At 42.9% G+C, this 12071-nt stretch overlaps 1 protein-coding gene across 5 annotated transcripts in view; it reads right to left on the minus strand.

The window, feature by feature from the left end:
- ATP11A (ATPase phospholipid transporting 11A) overlaps positions 1 to 12071 on the minus strand; it is a 142633-nt gene that overhangs the window by 52225 nt on the left and 78337 nt on the right. For all 5 annotated transcript variants that reach the window (XR_013960194.1, XR_013960195.1, XM_080661614.1 and 2 more), the window contains exons 5-8: positions 10463 to 10570; positions 4661 to 4789; positions 1661 to 1764; positions 1092 to 1142 (exon numbers count right to left, since the gene is read on the minus strand). Coding sequence is in view for 3 of the 5 variants with exons in the window: in XM_080661614.1 (XP_080517740.1) it covers positions 1092 to 1142; positions 1661 to 1764; positions 4661 to 4789; positions 10463 to 10570 (392 nt within the window). In the remaining 2 variants the exon portion in view is untranslated. The remainder of the gene's footprint in view (positions 1 to 1091; positions 1143 to 1660; positions 1765 to 4660; positions 4790 to 10462; positions 10571 to 12071) is intronic.

A 12071-nucleotide genomic window follows, 5' to 3' on the forward strand; every position in this document is an offset into this window, starting at 1 on the left:
ATCTTGAAAGAATGTCCAGATAAAACATCTGAGGAAGCAGACACAGCACAGACCCAGAGAGATGTGGGCTAGATGGTAACATCACACTGGTCCTGACCACAGGCGGTTGAGCACACCCATGCCCGGCCAAAAGATGGATGTGAACCTGAGACAGGCCCTTGTGCGGAACAGCCCCTTAAGTCTAGATGAAATCCAGAGCCAAAACCATACCCCAGTAATGATTATGGGTAGATCATACATTCCAATAAAGGGCTTCCAAGCCAGAAATCTTTCAACTTCACAGTTGACGACATACTTGTCTATATATTCTGAAAAGAAATTTTTTTTTTTAATTGATTTCAGAGAGGAGAGGGGGAGAGATAGAAGCATCAATGATGAGAGAGAATCATTGATTGGCTGCCCCCTGCATGTCCCACACTGGGGATTGAGCTGTGACCTCCTGGTTCATAGGTCGACAATCAACCACTGAGCCATGCTGGCCGGGCTGAAAAGGAATTTTTTTTTCTTAAGTATTTTTTAAATCCTCACCCGAGGATATTTTTCCATTGATTTTTAAAGGGAGTGGAAGAGAGAGGGAAAGACAGAGAGAAACATTGATGTGAGAGAAACACAATGATTGGTTGTCTCCTGCAGGAGCCCTGACCAGGGCCCAGGCTGGGGAGGAGCTTGCAACTGCAGTACATGCCGTTGACCGGAATCGAACCCGGGACCCTTTGGTCTGCAGCTGACACTCTGAGCCAAACTGGCTAGGGCTGAAAAGGAATTTCTAATGGGGGAAACCCTCTCCTTTGCCTGGGAACTGTTACATGGGCTCCTGACCCTTCCCTGCTGTGAGACCCTCAGCAGAGTCTTGTGAGAGAACATTTCCCATGAGCGTCGTTCTTTTTTTCACACATATAGCTGTATGTATACTCAAGAGAAATCAGAAAACACTAGAACCTAGACTTCTGGAAAAGCCTAATTCTACTTTCAAAACCCAATAGAACAACAACACTAAAAAACTCTTTATCAGTAAAAAGAAATTCACTCATAATTTAAAAGTAAAGAGATGAAAGTCTCCAAAATTGTTTAAAAGAAGCACATCACCTCACCTCACCACGGGGTCATTCTGATCATTGTAAACATTTATGCGGCCCACAAACCTGGCAACAGAAAAGTCAGGTTAGTGGCACAGCAGCAACACGGGGGCGGGGGACCCTGGGGGGAAGAGGCAGACCGGAAGTGCCCTGGCTTACACACCTGCCTTCCTGTTTCTATGAAAGAAGGAATGTGCGCTCACGATCTGGGATTCTTTACCAAAAAGCACGTCTGTGTGTAGCTAAACCACTCCACCCTCCTCCCCTTTTCTTAGTTTACTTTCTGTTCTTATTAACCCATGACTTAAATGATTTTCCTTAAAATCACTTCCTCAACATAGAAAAAAATATTTTTTCTGCAACAAATTTAGCTTCATTAGGCCACTTCTAATGTTTGTATAAGTAGCTATAGATTTAAATGTTGTTGGACTCTGGAAATATATACGTAACCTATTTTTAACTCAGTCTTAACTTTTAAGCAGTGATTGACATTCTTTCCAAATCCCCAGGCCACTAGACTATTTGGGGTGGAGAGCAAGAACATTAGGGGATAAAGAAATACTCATGGGGAGCACAGATCTTACTTGTAGAGGTCGGGCTGGGGCTGCTCGCACTCAATGGTAGCGTGGAGGCCATCTATATCTTCTTCTGTTTGAAATCCCTTTGTGTCTTGAACTGCATAATGTGTCTACAGATTGAAAAGAAATGTGAATTCACAACAAAATGAACAACACAAACCTAGCAGCCAATGCCTCCAATCCCAGGGCAGCACTGACGTCCAATTTTTTGTGCATATAAATAAGACCGATGACAAAGCCTGGCTAGCATATGAGTGAAGTATAATAAAGAGTTTGGCCCTAACTGGCTTGGCTCAGTGGATAGAGCATCAGCCTGCGGACTGAAGGGTCCCAGGTTCAATTCCAGCCAAGGGCACATACCTGGGTTGCTGGCTCGATCCCCAGTAGGGGGTGTGCAGGAGGCAGCCGATCAATGATTCTCTCTCATCATTGATGTTTCTATCTCTCTCTCCTTCTCCCTTCCTCTCTGAAATCAATAAAAAAATATACTTTTTTAAAAAAGAGTTTGAAAACATTAAAAGTTACAGACTTATAGATTACTGCTGTTTTTCTTATATCTATTAGGTGCCGGAAAGTTCTTCCTTTCTTACCCAGTTTCCTCAACTTAAAGCTAATAGCAGTGCTGGGAATTCTTCTTCAAAATTGGACACCTCGATTTATCTGTCATGGTGATGACTATCAATTAGGAAAAAAAATTTAAGAGCTAAAACATTCTTTTGTTTATATAACATCCTATTGATTATAGCAGGGGTGGGGAACCTTTTTTCTGCCAAGGGCCATTTGAATATTTATAACAACATTCACTTAATATAAATTTATGTTGCTATGAAAAAAGCTCCTAGATTTATTGCATTTCGAATCCCGCCTGGGGTTGTCTAGGCAGGGCCAGACCAAATGATTTCACGGGCCTCACGTGGCCCACGGGAGACGTTCCCCACCCCTGGTTTACAGAGAGTTGTCATCAGCATCAGGAACTGCCCTCGTCCGACACAGGGGAATGTAAGCTTTCTGCATACCTATCACTTGGCTCCCACCTGCGGGCTCCTCGAACCTAAATGTTCGTCAGAATATCCACAGAGGGCTCGTAAGGCACTGACTCCTGGACCCCACCGGGGATCATGTTAGAAATGCAATTCTCAGGCCCCATCCCAGTGTTTCTGATGCCATGGGTCTGGAGTGGGGCCCGAGGCCTGCATTTCTAACATGATCCTCCATGATGCCTAAGCTGCTGGGCTGGGACCCCGTTTGGAGACCATGGGGCCAGATGGTATTAGTAAGCATGAACAGACAGGTGGGCTCGCCTGGGAGAAGAGAGGAAAGCAATACTCGTGCATGAGGGCCTGGTGAAGGAGACACATCACTACGTCTCCTCTTATCTGTCTCTCTAATGACCAAGTGTTAGATACATAAAATGTTCAATAAATCAAAACAAACAGGAGATATGATCGCGGCAACAGCAGCAGCATTTGTAACATTTCAGGGCATTTATTGTGTATCAAACACTTTGGGAAAATTTCTAGTTATGTCTCACAGGAGCCCCTAGAAGACAGGTGTGTCCCTATTTTATGGATGTGGAAGCTCCAGAGAGGCCAGATGTCTGCCACGGTCATGAGGAATGAATGTGACCAGTTCAGGAGTCCCACTCCCCACTGTGCTTTTAAGGGCTCAGATCTATCCAGCCCCCAAGCCAAACCCAATGCACAGAAATGATGCCGAAGGGCACACATTCGAGATGTTAAGCACACCACGCCAAAGGTCAAAGTGAAATGTGGACTCTAATATCTCTGGTTCTGGACTGCTATGAAATTTTACCTGAGAAGAGTGATATACCTGGAGGCCTGTAGCATCTGTTCACAGCGATGCTGGGACCTCTGTGAGCAGCCACATCCCTCCTGGGAGAGGGGTGGAGAGGGCAGCCACTGCCCACAGTGAGGGTGTGGGTGGCTCATTTGTTTTGTTTATTTATTACACAGTGTATTCATCCAGCACTTGATTATTAGAGAGGAAGACGTGAGGAGAATAAGAGATGTTTCCTGTCAGAAAGGACTGGTACATAAACTCCTCACGCTCCAGAGCCCAGTGGCAGGTTACAATAAACACCTGAAACTCAACCCAGGGATTTCCATTCCCAGAATCACTGTTGCTCACAACGGCTTGTGCCAGAATGTCAACTCTGTTGGGATGTGCTACATAGAAAATGTGAAAGTAAATGCCAAAAAACTCTCACAGGACTTTGTACAATGATACCATGAATTACCCATAAAAGATTAGCATATTCTTTAGGGTTTTGCAAAAAAAAAAAAATTTCTCTTTCTCATCCTAGAAATTGCCTATATTCATAGGTATCGTTTAAGCATCGTGTTAGAGTTGCAATTTTGTGACCTAATGCCTTGATTCCATTGAGATATACTCAATCTTATAAACTCCTTGGAAGCTTTCGATTTTTTAAATAATGAAAACTTTAAAATTAATAGTGATATGTCCTATTCTCTCATGATTGTTAATTAAAATTTGTAGCATCAGCTACCAGTACAGAATTCCATACTGAATGTAAGAAGTTAATTATAACTTCAGATATTATTAAAATATTTTAACAAAAAGACACTCATTGAAGCAAGAGTGAGTGCGGCAAAAATCTAGACTTGTGTGTGACTTTTCACATAATTCCAGGGTAGTAGAGACACTAATTCTGACTGGTGAAATGAAAACTTTCAAAATTTCAGCAATCGATTCTTTGGTACCTCTGCTAAAGGACACAACTACATAAATAACATGAAGTTATTTCTGTTAACTCAATGGATGGCTGTTACAAATACCGAGGGTGGAAAGAAAAAAGTAGAAAATAGAAAGAAACAAAAGTCAAAAAACAATTTGGCCAGCACAAGTCCCCGGGTTTCCACTGAAAGTTGGATTTCCAAACATGATGTAGTTTCTAGCCCCGCAAGCACAGCCGGGGAAGAAAGGGGAGGAGGCCCTGCACAGGGTCTCCAACAAAAGGCACGTTACTTTGTGACTCGACTCTCCATCTAAGCTGGTGGTTGTCACGTGGCAGGTCCCGTCTCCACGGCTGCTGGAGAGGAAGATCAAGTCACAGGGGAAGGACTCATCCTCCTTGACCATGACGATGTCCCCAACCTGCAGGACAGACAGACAGACAGTGCCATCAAATGAACTCTGCCTCTGTGCAGCAAGATTTTCTTTTTGCCTAATGTGCCAGTCGATACTCACAGATACCATTATGGTGTTTGTTTACCGGAGGATATATGGATGCTAATGTGACTCTAGAGAAAGATCATTTCCCAGGCATTTTGCCCAAACTGAGGACAGACCAGGTGAGGTTTCAATGTACCAATTTTAGATCTGGGAAGCATCAAAGTGCATTACGATTGAATATTTTGCAATGGAAACACAAACATCCATAACAGGATTATCCTTGATTCAGCCCAAAAGGATGAGTTCTAGTGTTTCATTAATGTGTCCAAGTGGGGATTATCCTTGGAGGAAGGCGCTGACTTAAAACGAAGTGTCCCATAAACCAGGTAGGAGAGTTCTAAACGCTGGCTGAACAACAGAACCAAGACACTGTCCAGATCCCTCAAGCGGGACTAAGAAGAACGCAGAAGTGGCAATCACCTTAAAAAACTAGAGCAAAAAAGAGCCACAGAATGTCTGTCATACGGATTTTTAAATAAGATGAAACATCCCACTTTTTGTGTATTACCAACCAAGACATCTAAATGACCTCCAAGAAAGGCCCCTTTCCTCTGATTGTGACTTCAGACTTTGTGTCTGGAAGGTAAATGACCATTAAAATCAGGGCGACTAGCCAGAGGGTTCAAATCCTTCCAAGCGCTTGGATGTTCCTGCTGCCACTGCAGGTGCTTCCAGAATCAGGACATCAGCGTGCTTCTGCCTACACTGTAAGTACAGTTCCCTTTCACTGCCCCAACTGAGGCCTGGGAACTTCACATTGGAGGGTTATTCCTCAAGTAGACCTTTGTGTTTAGTGAAATTCCTATAGAAAATCCCAGCAAAGATTTTTGTAGACACAGATGGGCTTATGCTAAAAGTGATGTGGAAAGGTGTAGGCCTAGAATACCTACGACAATCCTGATCAAGAAGAATGAAGTGGGGGAGTCACTCTGCCGATGTGAAGGCTTTCTATGCAGCTGTAGTAGCCAGGATGTGCCGGTCCTGGCAGAGGACTGGCACAAAGAGCAATGAAACAGAACAGAGGACAGTGAAACTGAGCCACACAAATAGCTTCCGACTAACTTCAACAAAAGTACAAAAACAATTCAATGGAGAAGGAACAGCCTTTCCGTCAAATGACAGTAAAACATTTGGGCAATCATAAGCAAAAAAAAAAAAAAAAAAAAGGAAACTTTGCCCTAAAACTCACATTTTATGTGAAAATTAATTCCAAATGGAGCATGAACTTAAACGTAAAACATAAAACTGTTAGAAAAAAGTGCAGAACATCTGTGGGCTCCAAATTAGGCAAAGAGCTCTTAATAGTATTTAAATAATATATTTTTATTGATTTTTAGAAAGAGAGGAAGGGAGAGGGACAGAGAGATAGAAACATCAGTGAGAGACAAACATCATCTATCAGCTGCCTTCTGCACGCCCCCTACTAGGGATGGAGCAGGCAACCTAAACATGTGCCCTGACTGGGAATCGAAACAGCAACCTCTTGGTTCTTGGGTTGACGCTCAACCACTGAGCAACACCAACCAGGCAAGAACTCTTAATCTTGACCCTAAAAGCATGATCCATAAAAGGAAAAAAAAAAAAAAAAATCAATAAATTGGACTTCCTCAAAATTTTAAAATCTTGCTTTGTGAATGCCCCATTAAGGGATTTCTGACAAAGAACTAATATTTAAAATACATGAACTTTCAAAATTCATCAGTAAAAACCCTCAAATAATCCAACTAGAAAATAAGTAAAAGACATAAAGAGTTGTTGTTTTTTTCCCACAGAAGAGGATACACAGATGGCAAATAAGCACATGGAAAGAAACTCAACATGGTTAGCCATTAGGGAGATGCAAATTTAAACCTCACTGAGATATCAGAATGACTAAATTAAAAAATAGTGCCAACACCAAATGCTGGTGAGAATGTGAAGAAACTGGATATCTCACACATTGCTAATAGGAATGGAAAACTGTCCAGCACTCTGGGAAATTGTTTGGCAATTCCTCTTAAAACTAAATATGGATTTGCTCTGTGACCCAATAATTCAACTCTTGAGCTGTTATGCCAGAGAAATGGAAACTTTATTCATACCAAAACCTGCATACAAGTATTCATAGCAGCTTTATTCCTAATAGCCCCAAACTGGAAAAGATGGACATGTCCTTCAACTGTTGAATGTAGGCAAACTCTGGTCTAACCCACACCATGGTCTCATCACTAAAAGGAAGGAGCTACCGAAACAAACAATGGGGGTGAAATCAAGGCAATTGGGCTGAGTGAAAGAGGCCAGTCCCAAAAGGTTTCTGACTGTGCGATTCCATTTATGTAATGACATTCTTGAAATTATAGAGATGGACAAATTAAAGGTTCCTTTTCTAATAGCCTGGCGCAGCCTCTGAGGGCCTGAGCCATTATGGCCAATGAAAGATGATGCCTAGAGTCACAAAGGACGCCTGATTGTTCTTCCTGGTCTCACAGTCGATTGAGAATCCTCTGGTTTGCACAGGCTGGATACAAAGCAGACATTTCTCACAGGAGATCAATACACTAAAAATTCAATTTTCTGCTGGTGGACACTGCTTAGGTATGTTTAAAGAAAGAGATGTTTACTAAAAGTTACAAATTGCCAGTTATAAAAATCATCACAGGATCTAAAGTAAACCATAGGGAATATCTATATATAAAAAAGACTAATATGCTAAGTGTCCCTGCGGGAGTTCGCCTGCCAGTTCTATTGCTCACTATGACGTGTGCTGACCACCAGGGGGTGGCACAGAATGAAGAAAGGCCCCAGCCAGCAGCCGGGGAAAGGAGACCCTGGCCAGCAGCTGGAAGGCCCTGATCGGCCCTGACTGTCAGCCAGGCCTAGGGACCCTACCCGTGCACGAATTTCGTGCACCGGGCCTCTAGTAGTTAATAATATTGTATAGGCTTATCGGGGTGATCAATTTGCAAGGTATATGAATGTCATGCACCTAAAACTAATATTGTATATCAACCGTAATTGAAAAATAATAAAAAAAAAAGTTCAGAAGACTTTGCAAGGCAAATAGAGTTGTTCAAGGAAATTGCATTTAGGGCCTGGGGTCTAAAGGAACCTGTTAACACTGTTCCCATGGCTGTGAGGCCCTGCTCACAGACCCTCACCTCCCTGACCCCATGACCACTAGAAAAACATCACCAATAGAGACTAACTGAATTCAGAATTACTAAAACACCGGACAGTAAAATTTATAAGGGAAAGAAAATGTTTAAAAACTTAAAAATACAGGTCCCTGGCCAGTGAGGCTGAGTTGGTTGAGTGTCGTCCCATGCACTCAAAGGTTGATAGTTTGATTCCTAGTCAGGGCACATGCCCAGGTTGTGGGTTTGACCTTGGTCAGGGTGCATACAGGAGGAAGCTGATTGATATTTCTCTCTCACATCAATATTTCTCTTTCTCTCTATCCCTCTCCCTTCCTTTCTCTCTCTCTCTCTCAAATACATAAAAACATAGTTTAAAAAACACATACAATAGTGGGTATAATACACATAACAGAAAGTAGGTTATGTGTGGACCCCATGCCGATGACATGTGAACAGGCCTCCCACTGTGTTCTTGTATTCTGGACTCGGCCCTTTTCCAAACACCACGACCCCCAAGCTGACTGGGCTATCCCTCTTCAGGGCTGTGCCTGGAAGTGGAGGCCCACTTTCCTGTCACTTTGCACGAGAGCTGGCAACGATCCTTTTCTGCAACTTCCTGAGAACCCTACCCCGACTTCGGGCCAGGAAAGCAGCCAGAAAGCCAGTGGAGCTGCCGGGCAAGGAGGAAAGGTGGGTGGAGGAGAGGCCTGGTCAGGCCGACAAGGACAGGAGAAGGTGACAGGGCTCCACCCCTAGGTTCACAGCTAAACAAGACTCCAGGACAAACTGTAAAAATTATACTTATTGTTTGTACACATTTGGTGCTCTAAACAGATCATATAGGTTTGAATGCAATCCACTTCACTCAAACACACATTCAAAGATAAAAAATTACATGTTACATTAATAATTCATTTGAGAAAACTTTAAAATGAAACTTTCAGTGAGGTTTCAGACTCAATTTCCATAATTTCTAACTAGTGAAGATCATATTCATATGAACTTTGGGATGTTCTAAAACAGATTTTCTAAAAGTGTTTAAAGCTTTCCTTGTCTTGACTGGTTAGTAAGTATGATCCAGCGATTTTCAACTGGTGAGCCACAAGAATTTTAAAAACATGCAATACCTATTTTATTTAGTCAGGGGCACTGACCTCTCTTCCCTTAGGTTGTCAAATAAAAAATGACAACAGCCAACACAACAATAGCCACCTGGTAAGAATGAATAAAAATACCTATATTTTTTTGTCAGATCAGCAAAAAATATACTTTTGGTGTGCCACAGAATTTTAGTAATTAGCTTATATGTGCCATGAGATGAAAAAGGTTAAAAATCACTGGTATCTATAATAATAAAAGGGTAATATGCTAATTAGACTGCACGTCTTCTGGACGTCATTCTGCACGTCCTTCCTGACGAAGCCAGGGCCAGAGGAAAGCCAGCCCGGGTCCCAGGTGCCTGCCAGCAGCTGGAGGAAGGAAGCCCAGGTCCTGGGTGCCGGAGGGAAGCTGGTGCCGGCAGCCAGGGGAAGGAAGGCCTAATCTTGCACCAATTTTCGTGCATCAGGCCTCTAGTAATCTCACAAACTTCAAATAACCCTGTTGGGACTACTGACAATGGGAGAGGCTATTGGGGGTTGGGGATGGAGGACAAGGTGTATATGGGAAATTTCTGTACCTTCTGCTCAATTTTGCTGTGAACCAAGTGAAGGTCATGTTAATAAGAATTTGCCTTGTTCTAAAACAGATTTTCTAAGTGTTTAGAGCTTTCCTTGTCTTGACTGGTTAATGAGTATGATCCTGCTTTAAAAGTTGTTTATTAAAACTTTAAAAATATATAAATAAAATTTTTTAAAAAAGTAGTGATAGGAGTTTGCCTGAAATATTAGGGGAAGAGGTTGGGTGTATCCTATATAATAAAAGCCTAATATGCTAAGTGTCTGGTCATCCAGTCGGCTGTTCAACCAATCAAAGTGTAATATGCTAATGATATGCTAAGGCCGCTCAACTGCTTACAATGATGCGCACTGACCACCAGGGGGCAGACAGTCGACCGGTCGACCAGTTTCTATGATGTGCTCTGACCACCAGGGGACAGATGCTCCGACTGGTAGGTGAGCTTGCTGCTGGAGTCCAGCCGATCAGGACTGAGTAAGACGGGCTGGATACGCCCTGTAGCCCTCTCACATTCCCTCCTTGGCTGGCCAACCTACCACGTCCCTTCCAGGCCCTGATTGTGCACTGGTGGGGTCCCTCGGCATGGCCTGCACCCTCTCACAATTCGGGACCCCTTGGGGGATGTCAGAGAGTTGGTCTTGGCCCGATCCCGCAGGCCAGGCCAAGGGACCCCACTGTACACAAATTCGTGCACCGGACCTCTAGTACCTAATAAAAAAATCTGTTACATTGCTGCTGTTGTTGTTGTTGTTTTAAATTGTTATTGGCTTTACACCAGTTAAGGGTGTCAGTTATTACTTACTCTCAGCTTTCGGCTCTGCTTCCGAACCAGCTTGCCATGCTGGATGAAATGAACAGGGCACTGGTTCATGGCGTTATCTGCTTTATGGCGAAGCCAGTCTTCATAGCCCTGAAAAAAGAGAGAAAATTCCATGTGACAAATGAAACATGGAGGATCCCTCAGCTCTGGGCCAATCCTTCTGGACTTTGTTGTGATGGGCCATGACAGTGAGTACGGTACAGCCAGCCTCGGACCATTGCACAAGCGAGGTGGCCTGGAGCCCTGGGGCCCTTGAGCTCCCAGCTGTGTCCATGAGGAAAAATGTGGCCACAGAACCACCAGAAGTCACCTTTTATTTTCCTTGACCTCACATCCAAAACCCACGAATTGGCAAGTCCTGGCATTCTTCCCTCAAATGGATCCTAAATCTTCCACTTCTTCATGTCCTCTGGCCACCATGCTGGTCAAGATCCCAGCCTTCCTTGGACCCTAGAAGGAGGGCCCCCCAAACTGAACAGGGACAAGACTGGTCCTGTCACTGCTGGGAGCCCCAACTCTACACCATCTAATAGGGCTTTCCCAAACTTTCTCCCCCATCTAGACATGTGTGGAATGGCCATTCTCGAGTCCCCCCTGTGGTGACACACCAGGTGGCTCAAGCTAGGGCCTGCTCCTGGCCTGATGTCTGGGGCAGGGTCTTCTGGTTTCCCTTCTACTGCACTCGCCTGGTTCCTAGTCCAAGTGTATGTGATGCTCTACAGTACACATGTGGGCTTATGTGTATACATGCATGTGCATATGTGTTTGTGTACAGGTGCACATACACATGGCTTCTTGGTGTCTGCCTCCCTCACTGGAATGTCTCTTGTTCAACAATATCATCTCTAGGGCCTACAAAAAGACTCACTACATGAAAGAAGCTCAATCAATATCTGTAGAATAAATGAATATGTATAATACATAAAATTAGAAAAGAAAAATATTTTTTAACCATATGCCTGGATCATGTTCCACCCAGTGTTTCTGGGTCTTCTGTCTGATTTGCTATTCTCCACTCTGTCACTCAGTGCAAGAGAATACATTTTTTAAAACAAAATCAAGACATAAATAAAAGAATAAAAAATAATTTCCCCAAATCAGTTTTTAGCATTTATATTGCAAAAGTTTTATGCGGTTTGTGGACAAAAATAAGAAATACATACATAAATCACTCCTCCAAAAAAAGAAACTAAAAATGTCCTATTCCTATCACTCCATAAAAACTATTAATACATAAATTATCACTACATAAATATAATTATATACAAATACTAGAGGCCCGAAGCATGAAATTCGTGCCAGGGGCTTGGCCCTCACAGCCCTGGCTTCATCCAGAAGGTCGTCTGGCTGTCCGGTCTAATTAGCATATTATGCTTTTATTATTATAGATAATTCTAGCCTATGGGGGTATAGTTTTTCAAAATTACAATCACACTGCACTTACTATTCTACTTTGTACCCTCAATATATCATGGGCATTTTCTCAAGGCAATTTGAATTATAGTCATACATATAATTCTGATAAACATTTTTACAATTGTGTTTTTGTGCATATCCGTTATATATTCTTAGTATAGATTCCTAAAAAGAA

Source organism: Plecotus auritus (genome assembly GCF_963455305.1).
Source record: "Plecotus auritus genome assembly, chromosome: 3".
Lineage (NCBI taxonomy): Eukaryota > Metazoa > Chordata > Mammalia > Chiroptera > Vespertilionidae > Plecotus > Plecotus auritus.